Consider the following 17,720-nt stretch of genomic DNA (forward strand, 5'->3'; position numbering starts at 1 on the left):
GCTAGATACAAGAATGGCTTTAGCATGTTTAGCACAGAATGCATATGTGAAGGGGTATAAGATGCAGGAATTTACAAGGGGATGTTTCTTGTTGAAATAAACATTTTGTTACATTCTGATCATTATCACCCGTTTTAATAATTCTTACAAGCGATTTGCTTGTGGTAACATGTGCTCTGACTGTGCCAATAAAATGCTTTGGATTTTTGATGATTGTGCAGCAAAATGGAGTAAAAAAACATGCACAGAGGAGGTATTTGATTAGCCTGCCTCACCACATTGCCTGTGCAGAGCTATGTGATCAGTGCAGGATTCCAGCAGATGAAGGTTTAGCTCCCTGACCGAGATTATATCATATGTATCCAAAGGAGGTTAATCTGATAGCTCACGAGTCTGGAGCAGTCATTTGTCTGAATACTGACGTGTGCACAGTGACGCAAAAGTGGCCAAAGCATAGCTTACATATCGGACGTTAGCCGTCGCATACGTCATCAGCAGCCTCCTTCATCAAAACAAATTTTTAAAACGGCCGACCTTCTGTGCCCATGCATCTCGTACCTACGTATCTGACCTGCCAAGTGCTTTCAGAGCTAAACGTTTACTGGGGTAGTCGAGCTGAGGTGCAGTGGTGATGAGCTGAAGCACATCAATAGATGCCACAACGGTGGCCTTTCTGGGATTCAAAACCACTGCCATCTGTGTACTCCTTACACCCTAATCCACACTGCTGCCTTCATCTGCTGTGGTGTGGGAGGTGTCCTTTCAATAAATCAGGTTTTTTTGGGAGTACAAGTCTGTAGAGGAACAGCAGAACCTTGCACAGATTACATGTGTGGAATTAGTGGTAAGGGGCCCTTACTGAGGGCACATTCACCCCTAAACGGATGTGTTGTGAACTTTAGTCTATAGCAGGAACAGCTGATCCAAATTAGCTTCCCCAATTTATTTTATTGCAGGTTTCCTTGACAACTAATTTAGAGCAATAAGATGGGGAACAATTTTAACATTCCAGCCCTGAAGGGAACCTGAGAATGGGAAGAACATGAACACATTCAGAAAAATTTCCGCCACTTAGACCAATCACATTAAAATAAAGTGTAACACAGCGCTAGATTGTTTACCTGATGAGGTATCCGCAGTGATTTTTCAAAACTAGCACAAACCACATGTGTTACCAGAAAATATAAGACCCTTTGCCCTCACTGTGGACTATGGTTTCAATACATTTCCAAAAAACTTTAACCTACTAAACAAAATATTTGTGATGATCTTTAAGTAAATCTATTATTTACTTTAAATGTTCAGCCTTATATTAAAAAAAAACATTGAGTGCATGAATGTACTTTACAACTGCTCCATTTATTTTTAGGCCACCGGCTTAAATAAAATAATCATCAATCAATGATCATTTTTATGCTCTCATTGGAAAGCTGCAAGAGTTTGTGGTTTAATTTCACGGCAGCTCATAATTGTAGATACCTGTAATATTCCTGTCCCAACATGTTTGAAGAAAGAGTTCTCACAGTCATGGACATGGTCTCATGATGACCGTGTGCAGCAGAGACATGCCTTGCAGTTGCCGAAGAGACAGCACAAAATCAGGGCTGAAAATGTCCAAAAAAAAACCTGCAGTAAGATGGCATGGCAACCGTATGTTTGTTTGTTTGTACATTGACGGAGACAGAAAAAAAAATGCCGTTGGGCTTTCTATTGGGGAAGTGATGTCAAGGGACCTGAGGTGCCGCACTCTCTCTCCCTCTGAGCCAACACCTGCCATCCAGAACCAAGCAGGGGAATGAAGAATGGGCTTGTAAGCAATGTGTGTTCTGCATTTTTTTTTCTAATGTTACTCTCCAGGGTTTATCATGAATAAAATGAGCTGGCCTTCACTTTGGCCCCACTAATGGTAATAAAACAAGAAACAACTTGGTCTCAGCACTGTCAACCATGCAGACTGGCATGTGGTACAAAGCTTCAGCCCCCCCCCCCCCCCAACCTTCCCGTTACACACACACACACACACACACACACATACACACACACACACACACCGCAGTTGCGGTTTTGACAGTAAGTAGCTGGAGTGTATCTGTTCCTGCTGCAATGGAAGGAAGTGCGTCACAGATGCACCTCGCTTGAGACAAAGTCTTAACATGGCGTAGTCGCGGCGAAGCGCAAACAAAGAAGAGGAAATATTAAAGGAAAAAAGGAGAGTGCGGTGGAAGGAGTGAACAAACAGCCTGGGCCGGTGAGAGAGAACGAGAGAGGGGAGGGGGGAAGAGAGAAAGAGCACCTCAGAACAGGCGCAAAGGGCCGATCCCAGCCAGGCTTTCCGTGGCCACGGCAGTCTTCCCGTAAAGGCTGAAGCATCATTGCCGCTGCACTTGTTCTTCCCTCTCCTGTTTTGTCTGGAGGCAGAGGCCTAATCAAAACAAAAGCTCTCATTATTGGAAACCACAAAGGAAAGTGTTTTTCACTCGGGCATGTTTTTCAACCTGGTTTTGTTTTTCTGCTTATTTTCCTCAATGCAGAACCGTTGAATCAATCTGTGTTCCTGGGGAACTTTTCAACACGGCCGCGGAACACAATGGCGAAGTTTATCTCTGTCTGTCAGCGTGGCTGTCTCGTGCAATTTACGAGAATGCCGGTCGGAGAGACCGGCTGTTTGGAATGCTGGTGGATCTAGAACAAGCACAAGGGTGCCCATGTTGTTTGGGTCCCCTAACGTTTCTGTCGCTGCCTGAATTCTATTGCTGAGGAGCTGTGACATTCAAAGTATCAAAGATTCTGAGTCCATCATAAAAAAGAATCATGAGAAAACTCAAGGGAAGCTACCAAAACTTTGATCAAATCCAAGAGAATCCATTCATAATCAAGAGTGTAGCATTTGCGTAGAATCTAGCGATGATAAACAGAGAGAGAGAATATGAGTATGTGAGAGAGGGTGCACACGAGTGAGTGTGTGAGAGTGAGGGGGGAGAGCGAAATCGAGAGCGAGAATGAGAGAGAGAGAGAGAGAGAAAGAGAGGATGTGCTGTTTGGAATAGATCTTTCAAGGTCACAGCAACGCATGTGTTCACACAGGAACAGCTCAGAGCGGGAGAGAGACAGCCATGTTCAACAACTTTCCTCATCAGAACAGCAAACCAGGAGCCTGCAGGAGCTTGCCCGTGTACCAAATGTCAGCAGATTTGCTGCCATTTTCAGTGTGGTACCTTAATGTAACCTTAAGTGGCTTTATATTCCGAGCCTCAGCATATACAGCCTGGTTCCAGCCATGAAGCAAATAACAGTTGTGAGCTCCATGCATCGCATGACATTATTCATGCAGTAAAAATGTTTCTGCCTTTGTGTGGCAGGAGAGGTTGATTGTGAATTCACTCCTACATTTAAATCCTTTATCAGTGTCATATGCTGATACACATTCCTGAGTGAGGAAATCAGACATGCTGAATAAACAAATCTTTTAATCAGTGTATTGAAAGACTCCCCTCCTCCAAAAAGATGTTGTAAAATTGTATGTAGTACCTACATGTTATTTGTTGTGCATCTGAAAACCTTTCACAGAGAAAACATATGCATACCTAAAGTAGGTTATTTCTTACATATACTTTCAATCAGATAACCCAGTTAAATATTATAGAAATTATATTGAAAAGACATTCATGTATGTCACAATTTAAAATATAATTTCATGTGTCTGTTTAAATTGTTCATGTTGTTTCCTTACCTTCAGAGTAATTCAAAGGCTTTTTGCTTCATGTTCAGCTCCTGCTATGAGACACATTTATTCCCTTTCAATGCATGTAATTCTAAATGCAAAATCTAAAACTGACACACAAAATCCATATTATTTACATTCAATTTCCATATAACGTGTAAAGAGAAGTACTGGTATGCAGATTCAGTCAGTGCCCTATTGTTAAAAAGAAGGAAAATCTGTATGAAAGTCTGGACTGGTTGCATGTGTTGTATTTTTTGTCACTGTTTTGTACGCTTCTTGAACAACCCAGTCTCAACCAGAGACAGCATCCCTGCAGCTGATCAAACGCTGACAGGAGCGTGAGCGCGGTGAGGCTTCGCGTGCCCTTCACAATCCCCGTCCCCGATTGGATGGGGGCTAGACAGGAGCGGGATAGGAGGCGGGGCCGAGAGCCCTTTCCGGAGGTCTGCTCCTACGGTGCGTCCATTCCTTCCGGCTGGATGGAGACTTAATGCGAGTGTGGAAAAGTGGAAAATTTAATTAGGCTGCCAAGGGGGGTTTGTGCCACTTGGCACAAGCGGCGTACTGCCCCCCCCTCCCCTCCTTCCCCACTGAAGGAGCACTGCCTTCTGTCCTCATGGGCGTGACCCACATGACCAGGGGGCAGATAGGGGTCAGCAGTTTACTGCAGTGCAGTCGTCACATGTGGCCTGCCACGCTGTTAACATGACTGCTCTGCGGCCTTGGCAGGGTTGGATGACCATGTCTTTAGCAGTGCTTACAGTTTCGTGCCCTTACCTTTGCTTTCAGTCAGACAGACCAATATGTGAAAAAGATTACATATCTGCATAGCAGACACCCTTATTAAGGTCATCTATACCACTGATTCTCAATCCTGCTCCTGGGCCCCCCCTGCTTCGCACGTTTTCCATCTTTCCCTGCTCAACCTACCTGACTGAACTCATCAGTGGCACTTTTGATTAGCTGAGCACACCTGATTTAATCAAGAGCATATTAATCACACTAATCAGGTGTGTTTAGAGCAAGGATAGATAGAAGATATGCAGGACAAGGGGGGCTTCAGGAGTAGGATTGAGAAACACTAATCTATACTACAGGATGTGTACAGGACACAGTATTTCTTAGCATGTTGTGTAATGCTTGGATCTCTGAACTCTGGACGTGAAGGTCATAGGTTTGAATCCCAGCTGATTCAAATGTCTCAAAATTATAAGAACGTAAACATTGTGTTAAGCTGTGGATCATCCTAAAAAAGTATAATAGTGCCTCCTCCACACATAATGGAACACGAAGACAGAGGGCTGGTTCGACACTGCTTCAGTGCACTGAGATACAAAGAGATGTAGGAAAATTTGATCCCTGAGGGGTTAAACATGCCCCAAAAGACACAGTCCGGCATGCTGTTTCTGTGCCCCGCAACGCGGAATGCCGACCACCCGCGGTCTTGTCACATCACATGTACCTGCGCGTGTATGCGCGTCAGAGCTGTCACTACACCTGACAAGGCTATCAGTGCGTCTAGCGGCCGAGACGCGTCCCGCGACCTGACAGCCACTGACCAGGAGGGACGCGATCCAGAGTGACAGTTCCTCAGGTGGAGTCACCCAGGGAAGAGAATGATTAAGGGGAGGGGGGGGGGGGTGGAGTCACGGGGGGGGGGGGGGGGGCAGGAAACAGCAGAGGAGACTCTGCCTTATTGCCAATTCGCTGGGCCCACTTTAGCCAGATTGATGAAGTTCGATCGTTGCTGAAAAAAGTTGAAATAGTATTTATTATCAAACACTCACTTTGTAATAGGGGTAAAGCCTAGACTATGCTCATCTTAGTTACTATTATAAACACAAAAAGGAACATGATTTTTCCTTAGACTGAGGAGGTACCAGTGATGTCTGGAACAGGAAGCCAAAGTCAAAGAATGAGAGCTTTTATCAGATAGCAGACTTCAGGATCAATGGCAGCTGTAGCACACTGTCTGCATGGACACAAAATTCTCTGCTGAAAAGCATTCCTTCCTGACAACCCGCTGGCTGATACACAGCTCAATGCAGGTGATAGTTCTTTCTCTAGTGGACAACACCCTGGCAAGATTCTGTTACAGGGTCATCAAAATGTCAGCCTTAGCCCTGCTGCTCAAGAACATAAGTCCAAGATCCATGCAAACACAACTGTAATGAGTAATTACTTACGCTGTGAGCCTGTAATCAGCTCTTTGAGGAATAAATACTTGGTACTCTCAGTCAGGTGTGGCTGCTTGTTCTCAGGAACATAATGCCATCTGCATATTTGGATGAACATTTGGCACTGATGTATTGATCGCCCTGAAATGTGCAATAAATGGCGATAACACCCCAGCACCAAATGAAAAAAAAAACACCTGCGGGGGTATTTCTGTAAACCCTTGACAGGTTTAAATCGACTGTGTCTGCCTTCGGCGATTCGCTCTGCAGCGGAATGGAAGTACAAAGACTGCCTTTTGTATCGATCATCAAAGCTCAGTCCTGCGGGACATGGAAAATCTGTGTTCTTCTCATCAAAAATAAACCTTGAAAAACACATACACACACATACATGCACACACACACACACACACACACACACACACACACACACACACACACACACACACAAAACAATGCGATTGGGAGACAAAGCGGAAAGCTTGCAGTGCATGGACGAACGGGGACGCCTTTGATCGGATTACCGCCTCTCTATGCTCGCGTAGAGCACAGAGGGAATAATTAGCAATTAACAATTACCAGTGGCAGTTATCGTCATGGAAGAAGAAGGGGGAAAAAAGCATCTTAGCCAGGGACAGAGGAGAATGTTAGAATATCCTAGTTTCATTCCATGTGGAAAAAAAGAAAGAGTAATTCTCTCACTTCCATGACATCTCTGGGCCGTTTTTTTCCCCCCTCTCAGATCAAACGAGCTGCAACAAAAGGCACAAAATCCCCCTCTCCTGCTCTCTCCCAAATTAGCTAAGCCTCTCAGCTCATCATCCACAACTCGGCTTGCATCAACAACCCCACCGCGTACCACGAGCCGCTGCTGAAATCGCCTTCCCTCTACGCCCCCACCCAACCCTGCTCTCCCCCTCGGTGTCACTCTGCATTTGCGAGCGCGGCAACACAAAGTACCCCCACCGTTATCAGAAATGGGGAAGGATTTTGTGCATGGGCGGTTCTTTTTCCGGGGGAATATGTTAAATAAAAAGAGTTGTAAAAATAGATGGGGTTGACAGCTTCGGAATTTGGACGCAACGGAGAGGGTAAAGTAAACAAGCGAGCGAGCGGGCGTCTGGAGCTCCCAGTGACACATTCAGGCCTTTCAGATGTTCCCTGTTTCCCTCCGATTACCTCCTGTGTTCTCTGCTGCCCTGTTGGCTTAGGCGTCTCCGGGGGGAAGGTGATGATTCGCAATGGCAGGAGGACTTTCAATCATTCCTTTTGCTTAACATCTCCTAATGCGCCAGAGTTAAACTTTCAGCTCCCCTCGTCTTCTTGATGTAAGTGGAAGTGGAAAGCTCCCAATGGGGCAACTCTTGCAGGGATCCATAAAGTTCTTCCTTTCCTTCTTTCTTTTTCTTTTTTCCCCCTTTCTCAAGAGTTACCTTGAGGGAAATAATTCTGAAGAAAAATAAGTCTGAAAGTTGTCCCTGGTGAAGTCAGATGTCTAAGTGAAATTTCCCTGCGGTAATAATCCGGGGAAGTAACACACAACCTAAAGTTATGCTGTTCAGAGAAATGTAATTTTATAGGCTGCCACTGCCTCTTTGCCTTACAGTATTCTGCACAGCACTGGTCCTGGAGTGCCAAAATGTCGCTGCCTCTCATCCCGCTCCAACTCCTAATTTCACTAATTAGCTGTGTGATTGGATGAGCACAACAGTTTAGCCTTTCCCTCGAGTGGCTGTTTTGTACAAAGGATCTTTAAAAGTGCCCCTAGCCCTGAAATTGTGCGCTCCTGCCACATACATGATATTTGAGTGACAGAACATGCACACTTTCGAATCCAGGTCAAGCTTCCAGAAATACAGATGATTTTATGGGCACTTATTTTCACTTGCTCTCAGTGCTATTTGGGTGCAAGCCACCTGGGCATCTTCTAATTGTCTACTAACATATAATTAAACAACCACTCTAGGAAATCTGATAATCATGAGCTTAGGTGTAACCTTATAACTAGGAGTGCAAGTGGTAACAGCCCTTGCTGTGTACAACAAGGTTCTTACCAGTAATGCCATTTCAGTTATCGGATACGAACATTGTGTTAATTATCTCTCTCAAGGGATGCTTAATTAGTCAAATGGGCCTGCTGCCGTGAGGATCGCTTAAATGAAGAAGGATTAGTGGACTTAGAAGATTAGCACAGACTTGGCAGTCAGACGGCCACATTAGAGTACCTCTATTCTGAAAATCAGGGAAAAAACTGCTTCAAACGACAGCTTGAGCTACACTGTTAATAAGATCCAAAGAAGCAGCACAAATTTACTCAGGTGAATAGAGTTGTGTGGATTGATCACTAAGGAAACGATGCTCATTTACTCAAAGTTGTATTGCAGAATTAAGTTGGGAACTATTGATTTGAAGCTGCCGATCGGAGCATTTGATTTGTGCACCTCCTCTCAGTTTAGCTTTCAGAAATCTCAAGGCAAAGGGGTGCAGAGTCCCTGTCCATCAGCAGACTGTTTAGCCTGGGGTCCTGGATCTAAAAGTCACGTTGCGTGAACTACTCAACATGCAAAATCGAACACCTAAAGGTATATGTGACAGCGTTAAGCTGATAAATCATTAAATACAGTGGAAATTGTGATATTTCATAATTAAACACAAAGACAGGCATGTTGTCACTTTGACTTCAAGAGAAGATTTCAAGCCAATCGGTGCAAGAGAACAACATCCAAAGCCATGTTCTGGGAGGGATTCATAAATTCTCCATAAATAAATAGTTTTTATTTCTTCCCTCAAACGGATGCCGTTACCCACTCAACTGACGATAAAGCGGATTTGATGGCAGGTCGAGAAAGGTTACTGAGAGAAACATGGAGCAGAGCAAAAAAAGACAAAAAGAATCTTGTTTTTAATTATTTTATTAAAAGACTTGATGCTATTAAATGCCCCAGATACATTCACCCTATAGTTCCCAATTAAACATGACAGTTCCTGTATTACCAACAATAAATATAGCAGAGGGCTTGCCCGTAGGCCAAGAAAGACCCCTGACAATGACCCTCATATTTAATGATGAAAACAAGCAGGAGCACACATTCTGTCTCTCTCTTATGCACACACACACATACACACAGAGAACGGGATGCATTAATTCTCTCCCTCTCTCTCACACACTTTCCTTCTCCCTGCACACGAACACCTAGTCATGTCCAATGACACTTGCAAATGCACACTCTCTCTCTTCATCTTTACACTCACACACACAGACACATGGACACAAACACACCCTTTACCTTCTCCTTCACAAAAAAACAAGGGCTCAAGAATTAAGCCCCACTAATGTACTTGACTGTTGGAGAAACATAGCCTTTAACCTTTTTAACACACAACCAGAACAAGACAGCAAGAAGACCTGCTTGAGTCTGAACAAGCAGATATGCTCATTTAACAGCTACACTCCAATCCTCTGGAGTAGCAAAGCCAAACTAAATTAATATTACGAAACTACTAAAAGCTTTGGTTAGAACAGGCTAGTATCCTATATACCAAGCTGGCAAGCTATACATACTGTATGTACCTGTCCTAACTCAGTTGGCTGTATAAAATTAGGAAGCTAGGATGTAAATTTAGTGTAGTCCAAATTACTTAATCTTTATGAAATTTATCAATTCTGGGATGAGTTCTTTCTAATGTCTAACATTAATGTACTATTACCAACTAGTCATTTGTTAGCAGTCCAGTCAATTGCATACTGCGTGTCAGAGTAGACATGTTAAATTAAGTGTTACCATGCACATGTAGGACTGCTCCGATTTGCGTCACAAGTGAATCAATGCATCAATGCATCATTTTTGCCGATCACGATGCATAAATGATTTAAAAACTGCGCAGCCCTCGAAAACACCCACACACGCGCACAGACCCATAAACGCAAGCAGGCCTGCGTGCGCGCGCAGTCATTTTAAACACAGACGTATGACTGCGGTATGTACAGAAAGGCATGTGACACGTCTTCATGCTCATTTTCCCGCTAGTTTCACATTACTCGTTTTTGGAACAGGAACGAGGAGGATCTGCGAGTTCACTAGAGTCAGGGCAGCTCTAAAACTGTTTACTCATCTGAAATACATCTAAAACAAACGGTGCTTAGACCACGGTAATGATACCCAAAGCACACAAATAACAAAGCTGCTACACTCGCATTCCTTCCCAAGTGCCACATTTAATGAGTCACTTTGTTCAAATCCAAAGCCCATTGTGATGAAGGTTCACGTAATGACTGTTTGATTGTAGTGTGAAAATAACTTCTTCATTTGAACCATATTTTTGCAAATACAATATTCGGTGTGTGATCATTTGTAAAAGACTGTCACTCTGTATGTGAACAGCCATTAGAAGAATGAGTTTACGGTATTCCCAATTCCCAGAAAACGTTGGTAAAGTGCCATAGAACTAGGCAAAGAAATCACAATCGCACAATCTCTCATCTTTTATGAAAGCGATGGGAATAATAATTGACTTTTAATGAAAAATCCAAGGGCCACATTCAATCTAACAGTAATGAGCTTGTTCTTAGCTACAATGGGGCCCCCTTGTCACTTTCCGGTTTTGCTTTCTGCGGTTTCAGTTACCCGTGGTCAAACGCGGTCTGAAAATATTAAACGGAAAATTCCAGAAATAAACAATTCATAAGTTTTAAATTGCGCGCCGTTCTGAGTAGTGTAATGAAATCTCGCGCCGTCCCGACCCGGGAGGTGAATCATCCCTTTGTCCAGCGTATCCGTGCTGTATACACTACCCGCCCGTTAGTCACTTATGTGTAGGAAAAAACATATTATATATAGGGTTCGGTACTCTCCACAGTTTCAGGCATCCGCTGGGGGTCTTGGAACATATCCCCCGCGGATAAGGGGGAATTACTGTATATTAAAAAATTAAAACACATGCTGTGCATGCACACATATATGTATATACATTTTTCCATGTTTTGTGCGTGTTTCACATACACTGAAATTAATGAAAACCCTTTTGGGGGCGGGGGGTCTGTGGCCAACATACGGACAAACTTCAAACCTCCAAACTGAGGGGGTCCATGGGTGAAGCCCGCGGACAGCAGCGCACCATTGATGGGTGACCTTGTGAGTGTACGGACACTTCCACCCAACACAGGCACCCGGTGTTCTAATCTGACCTTCAAAGCCCATACCCTCATTCAACAACTGTCCTCCACTGAATGAGAGAATACAGTAAAAAAGGATTCCTTTCATTTGCCAAACAAAAGTGTAATTACTTCCACCCTGGACAAAAGGACGGCAGAGAATCCTTTGCAGATGGAAGCGTGATGGAGAGAGTTACAGCATGTTAGGTGATGCATTAAGCCAAGGCTTTCAATCTCCCTCTGCAAAATAAGACTGACGGCATTTTCTGTGAATGATGTGGCTGCAGAATACAAATACTTTAGTCTTTTACCTTTATTTCAGTCATTGAAGATGTTATCTAGATCAATGACTGAGATCTGCCAGGGTTTTTTTTCCTCTGTTTTTCAATTCAATAACTTGGCAGTATCATTTCAGTTTTTACCAGGAAGACAGCCCGTTCAACCAGTTCACTTGCTACTATGCAATGTTTAGGTTTGCTGGAAGCGTGTCAAATTTAGATGTAGGACACTGGGTTACATTCGTAACTTTAATCACACGAGTCTCTTCCATCATACAATACAGAGGTCTCTCCTGGAGCCTGTAGAGAATCATGACACAGAACTAAAAAAGTATAACTAAAACATGGCAGTCATTTCAAGTTTTCTAACAAAGCCATCTATGCAACAGAAAACAGTAAATATATTTTTCCCCAGGATTTCTCTGAGGTAAACTTGACAACTGATTGTTTTAAGGATTGTACAGATCAAACTGCAGTCTCACCACTTGTAATTTTACCTTCCCGTTACTTTAGATACCCTATCCAGTTATACAATGGCAAATCAGAAGCGATGGCTCCACTCCCTGTCTCCTGGCTCCAAATCTGTCTCCCAGATACTGCTTCTACTGGTAGCACTTCAGTTTTCTCAGGTATGATATATCTACATCCAGACTTCTCTGTCTGGCGTGTAACACAGCAACATCACTTAAATCAATGAAACCAAAGTGAAAATAACATTTCTTCAGCACAGAAGCATGTACAACATAGATGTGATAATTAAACCATTTATATCATTTGTCCCTAAGTTTACAGAATACCATGCATGGATGCACTCACTTACTCACAAACACGCACACGCACACACACACACGCGCACACACACACACACACACACACACACACACACACACGCGCATGCACACACACACATAAACAAAGGCTTACATCCAGTCTCCCATGACCCAGACACCTTCAGTGCACACTAACTGACGCTGTTTCACAAGCAGTCTAGTTGTCCTGCCTGTCATTTGTTTTCTAGAGTTTTCCGTTGGCAAAGGCTCCTTCCTGGAACTGGGGAATGAAGCTCCTGAAGTAGGCTCTAGAAAGAAAGATGGCGAGAGAAAGATAATGACTTGTAGCGGCATTTTATTTGAGCTACAGATAAAGAGCAGGCATATTTGCAAACCATCATAATGGAATTATGACCAGAACACTGTACGCAAAACATAAAAGAACAGAACATCTTTTCAGAACACGGAAAAAAAACCACTGCCGTCCTTAGCCACAGTCAAAACACTAAATGAGAGAGAGAGAGAGAGAGAGAGAGAGAGAGAGAGAGAGAGAGAGAGAGAGAGAGAGAGAGAGAGGGAGGGAGGGAGGGGGGGGGCAGAGATGAAAAAATGAAGGGCAGACCACAATACTGATTCAAATATCATTGGGCAGCAACACTTCAGTTACTTTCAAAGAGAACAAAAAACAATGCTCAAACATTCAACGTTTCTTTGTGCACATTTTAAGACAAAGTGGGGGAAGGTTTTTTCCAAAGTCTTCAGAACAGAATGTTTTAATATGGGTGTTTAGCAGGGCACTGCACGAAAGGAATTCAGAGCATTTCAAATGCTTGCCTATTTGGAACGCAATTAATTAGAGAGATAAGATACATACATTCTGTTCTGGAGGTCTACCTATAAATCTAAACAACTGCATCTCTTCACTCCAGCAGTGCTGCTCAAGGAACAAATCTGATTACAACTTGCACTTTACTTACTTTTAGCACAACGGAAAAGGTTAGCTACAGATGCAACACAAAGTGTTTTTATTCTCAAGCAGCTAAGCCATCTGTCAGCCCTGAAACTTACTCTCAAAGCAGACCTAAAGAGCATACAGAGATATTCTCTCAAAAATTACAAGTTGTGAGGCTTTCAATTACCACCAAACACATACATCTTAATTAAACTTGGCACTGACACAGGTTTTTTGGAAAAAGCCAATTAACACTTTAATATAGCCTGATAAGGCATATGGATCAAACCCACACCAAGTCTTAGGACCTTACAAGGTTGATCTCGCAACGTAGAGGTTTTTATTTGTCACTAGCATAAAGTTGTCAGGTTTTTTTCAGGCACTGAGGAATTGCATGGAATACACCATGCCAGAAGAGGGGGTCGATACGCAGTGGGGGGTGTTCCTTGACGTTGCTCAGATTCGGGAGGGTATAAATGGGGATAGGCGTAGGGGTCGGGCTCTTACTTCGCTCTCTTGGCCATCTCATTGCCATCCCAGCGGGGGCTGTAGGGGTAGGACTTCTGCACCTGGGAGTAGAGCTGCCCGCTGCTGGTGAAGTGGTACACCGACTGGAAGGTGAGCGTGGGCTGATCGCGGGGGAAGTAGAGAGGCAGGTCCACTGTGGTGTGAGGGAGGGGTCATGGTTAGCCTCACTTCAACCCTCCCTGTCTACAACAGGCATGAGCTAACACTCTCAGGGACAGTCAACAGGGACCCCGGCCGCCTTGACCTTAATCCAGCTGCTGATCCGGGACAGGTTCAGGATATGGAACTGAAAACACAGCTCCAATGTTTCACACACACCTTGATTACACTGACTCTGCTCTCTCTGAAGCAATGTTGCCCTGGGCATGATGAATTTTATCGACTTGCGTAACCTTGCCCGGCTTTCAAGCTGTGTGTAAGGAGTAAACACACTGCTTTATAGTGCATTGAGCAGGGGTTCTGCTTCCTACATCTCCCAGGTTCTGAGGAAGTGAGGTGAAACCAGGGCAAGAGAGGGTGACTGGAGGGGGTGTGGCCTTGGTTGGTGTTTGTACAGAAGAGAAGCAGAACTGCAGAATGTTGATGTGTGCAGTGTGTCTGTGTGTATGTATGCTTGTGCGTGTGTTTGTGTGCGTGTGTCTGTGCACGCGTGGGAGTCCACTCACCGTGCACCAGGAAGCAGAAGTCTTTCCACATGAGAAGCAGGGTGAGTTTGGTGAATCCCTCGGCATCGTACTCCACTACACCCCTGAAACACATACAGAGACAAAAGAGGGTCACATCTCATCTTGCAAGCAGGCATGTACTTACAAAAAATACGTATTCGTCTGACCTGCACGCATATAAATACGCCCACACACACTCACATTCGACCACGTGCACTCACATGTACCCACGCACACAGAGGCCCTCGCACAAACACACAGACGCACATGCACGCACACAAAAATTGTGTCACTAACAATGACTGCGCGCGCACACACAGACACAAACACACACACACAGATACGCAATACACACACACAATATACACACACACAGTAGACTCACATTCCAAAATGGCTGAGAAAAGCAGCGATGTACTCTCTTCTCTTGTGGTAGCCCTGGATGACATATTGTACCTGTGAACAAAAGAAAAAAAAATGAAAAAGAGAATGAGTACTTGAGTGAGAGGAGACAGAGAGAGAGGAGAGGCTGTCAGAATTTAGAATGGGTGCTGAGGGCAGATCCAGCCTTAATGACCTATAATGCTCTCCAGGTAAGGTCCAATCCCCCGCATCAGTCAAACAGAGACTATTCTATCACAAAGCTACTGTATTTATAAGCCTCTGGACATGCAAATATGTTTAATATTAAACTGTGGTATAATTACATTCTGCTTTTGTTTCACAAGCTAGACTAGTCAGGTCTGATTTGTGCAGCGTTTCTCTACACTAGCTGTGGGAACACAATGTGGAAGCTTTTTCCAAACTTGATTAAGGCTGTTGACTGAATACTGAGTTGGGTTTGACCTCTCCTGAAACCTGGTTTAAGTCTTTGAAGAGAGACGTGTTGGGGAGTTGTGATTGCGCCAGCAGAAAAAAATAAAACAAGTCCATTCAACATTTTATTGTGTGGTCCTTAAGTAGGAGAAGCTGTCTCCATTCAGCTTGCTTAGTTATTCAACAAACTGTCCTAGATCCTACAACTGAAAATTAAACAGGCTAACCACACACACTGTTTGCCATGCAAATGACTAACAGGACATACATGTCAAGTGTTTGAAAACCCAGATCAGTGTTCAACTGGCAGCTCATTCATCCGTAAGTAAGAGCCGAGTTAGAAATAAAACCCGGACAAAGCGCATGTCCCTGGACCAGGGCTGGGACACTGGAGCAACATACTGCACTTCATGTTTTATTCTCCGCTGCCTCTGAGTCCAGCTTACAAGCGTCTGTAAACGTGCGCAATTTTTCAGACAGAAACCGCTCTCCGCGGCGCTGAGGTCACTCGCCTTAACGGATGTATGGTGCATGCTTGCTGCATATGTCTGCCGTGACAGCGTGTTCGCTCGGAGTGAGCCAGCATTAGCGCTGGGGTCAGCGGTCATCTGCGTGATCACACGCATTACGCAGAACAATACTCCCTTCCTCAGGGGCTGGGAAATAATACGCTTCCCAGATAGATGCGACCAAGGGAAAAACATGGACCTAAATGATGTGTCAGAAGAGTAATAAAAATTGAATGAAATGAAAACGTACCTGGTATTCAGATTGTTGTGTTTTGCATTAGAAGGTACAATGCAATAGCCTTTAGTCTTAGTTTAGAGCTCACAGATACAAAATCATTCTGTTTTGGTTTGGTTTGTGTACCACTGTCGTTAATATGGTACCTGACTGGAATAAGATGTTGGGAAGGCTGCCTGGCTTTCTAGAATTACAGCACCACATAGTCAAATAGGCACGCAGCTGGAGGACAGGCTGTTATTCCCATTAACACAGAAAAGCATTTGTTTCAGTTAGTCTATTTTTACCTGTTATAAAGAAACAGCCTTTGAAAACACAAGCATCAAGGTGTGCATGTGCATTTGTGAATGAGGACAACTGAGGACAAGCAGGCTCACGGTACATGTACACATATTTATCACTGTGCAATACTGATTTATTACTGCCAAACAGCACCCCTGTAGAGTTTCCTTTGAGGAGCAGAATCCAATTGTCAGATACTGACTTACAGCATTGTTCTCACTGTTCTTGTGACATACTTGTGATCTCTAACACAGGATTGCCTGGCACTCTTGATCAGCAGCTCTGGCAGACAGGTTCACCTTGAAGGAACGGCCCGCCTTTTCGGAGAGTGACAGCCTGCAGCCAGCACATTACGTTGGCTGCAACTTTAAAATTTAAACCACAACGCCAAATCCCTCCTGTGCAGATATCCTGTGATCCTCTTAGGCTGCTCCGCAGTGCAAGGTAAGGGATATTATGCCAGTGGTGCCATGCGTACAAACACCACAGGCTACAAATGAACCTGAGCTGAGGCTGAGGGGAGGCTGTAAATGAGCCTCTGGCAGAGGGGGTAGGACAGGCAGCCCACGGGAGCTCTTCTACATGCACGATGCCAAACACTGTAAAACACTTTGTGCGACTGCCGTGGCGCCAGGAATCCTGTACGTTGTAATTAGAGGGCATGCACACACATGCCAGGCCTGACAAAGTTTTGGGCCTCTGCAGTGTAAACAAGGTAGCACCTGACAGGAAGGCGTTTGGACTTTGGAAGCCCCCCCCCTCCACCTCTGTCTCGATAAGGGCACTTTGACAACGCTGTTTACTCTCCTTTCACATCCCCGCTCATCCTGTACTCACACACAGCATTCCGGCGAAGGCCATTCATTCCCACTGGATGTTAGTCACTTTAAATGAATCAGCAGTCGCCAGCTGTAGATGAGAATTTTTTTTTGCTTATCTGATATGAGCGGAGAGAGAGCTGGGCTCCCCCAGTCAAAGTACAGGCCTGCTGACGTCCTGACATTCCATGATTGCGAACTGAAGATCTGCCACGTGAAAAGGCTGCAAAGAGCTGTGGTCACTTTTCTCACAATCATGGTCATGTCAACTGTTTGGCTCATCCAGAACACTTTCCCTCTTTCCCTCCCTTCCACGTTCAGGAAATAAGAACTGTTTTCTCACGTTGGACAGCACAGTTTGTTCACAGCACACAGTGAAGAGTGTAACTAGACAAAGTGAGGCGTGTCACTGGTTCAACACCAGAGAGTCTTTTGTGATGGCTAAGACCTCCACCGAGACTGCATTTAGTGACTCAGCCCTTTTTAATGGGCAGTGCTTCAGGGAAATTGCCTCACGCTGTGACGAGCTGGCATGGCTGGGAGGCCATGACTGTTTAGTCACCGCGGCGGTGATGTGGGAACCGTGGACCAGTGAACTTTACACCTCCACAGCACTCCCCCCCCCCCCCCCCCCCCCCCACTCCATGCACCGTCACATTGGCTGCAGGCTGGATGCAGCGAATTCCTGGCGGCTGTGGGAGCGATGACACCGCAGGAAGCTCATCGCTCAAATATGCGCCGTTTTGTGTGTGCTTACACACAGAGGGACACTCCCTGCTCCACTTCCTGTGCTTCGTTGTCACGGCGCCCGTTT

The 17,720-nt window shown here is 44.6% G+C and overlaps 1 protein-coding gene across 1 annotated transcript in view; it reads right to left on the reverse strand.

Moving 5' to 3' along the window:
• Positions 1 to 10,891: 10,891 nt before the first annotated feature.
• Positions 10,892 to 17,720, reverse strand: part of babam2 (BRISC and BRCA1 A complex member 2) — a 76,174-nt gene continuing 69,345 nt past the window's right edge. The window contains exons 9-12 of the mRNA XM_036542855.1: positions 14,632 to 14,702; positions 14,247 to 14,329; positions 13,561 to 13,714; positions 10,892 to 12,409 (exon numbers count right to left, since the gene is read on the reverse strand). Coding sequence (XP_036398748.1) covers positions 12,346 to 12,409; positions 13,561 to 13,714; positions 14,247 to 14,329; positions 14,632 to 14,702 — 372 coding nt within the window. The 3' untranslated portion in view covers positions 10,892 to 12,345. The remainder of the gene's footprint in view (positions 12,410 to 13,560; positions 13,715 to 14,246; positions 14,330 to 14,631; positions 14,703 to 17,720) is intronic.

Source organism: Megalops cyprinoides, chromosome 12, assembly GCF_013368585.1.
Source record: "Megalops cyprinoides isolate fMegCyp1 chromosome 12, fMegCyp1.pri, whole genome shotgun sequence".
NCBI classification, from domain to species: Eukaryota; Metazoa; Chordata; class Actinopteri; order Elopiformes; family Megalopidae; genus Megalops; species Megalops cyprinoides.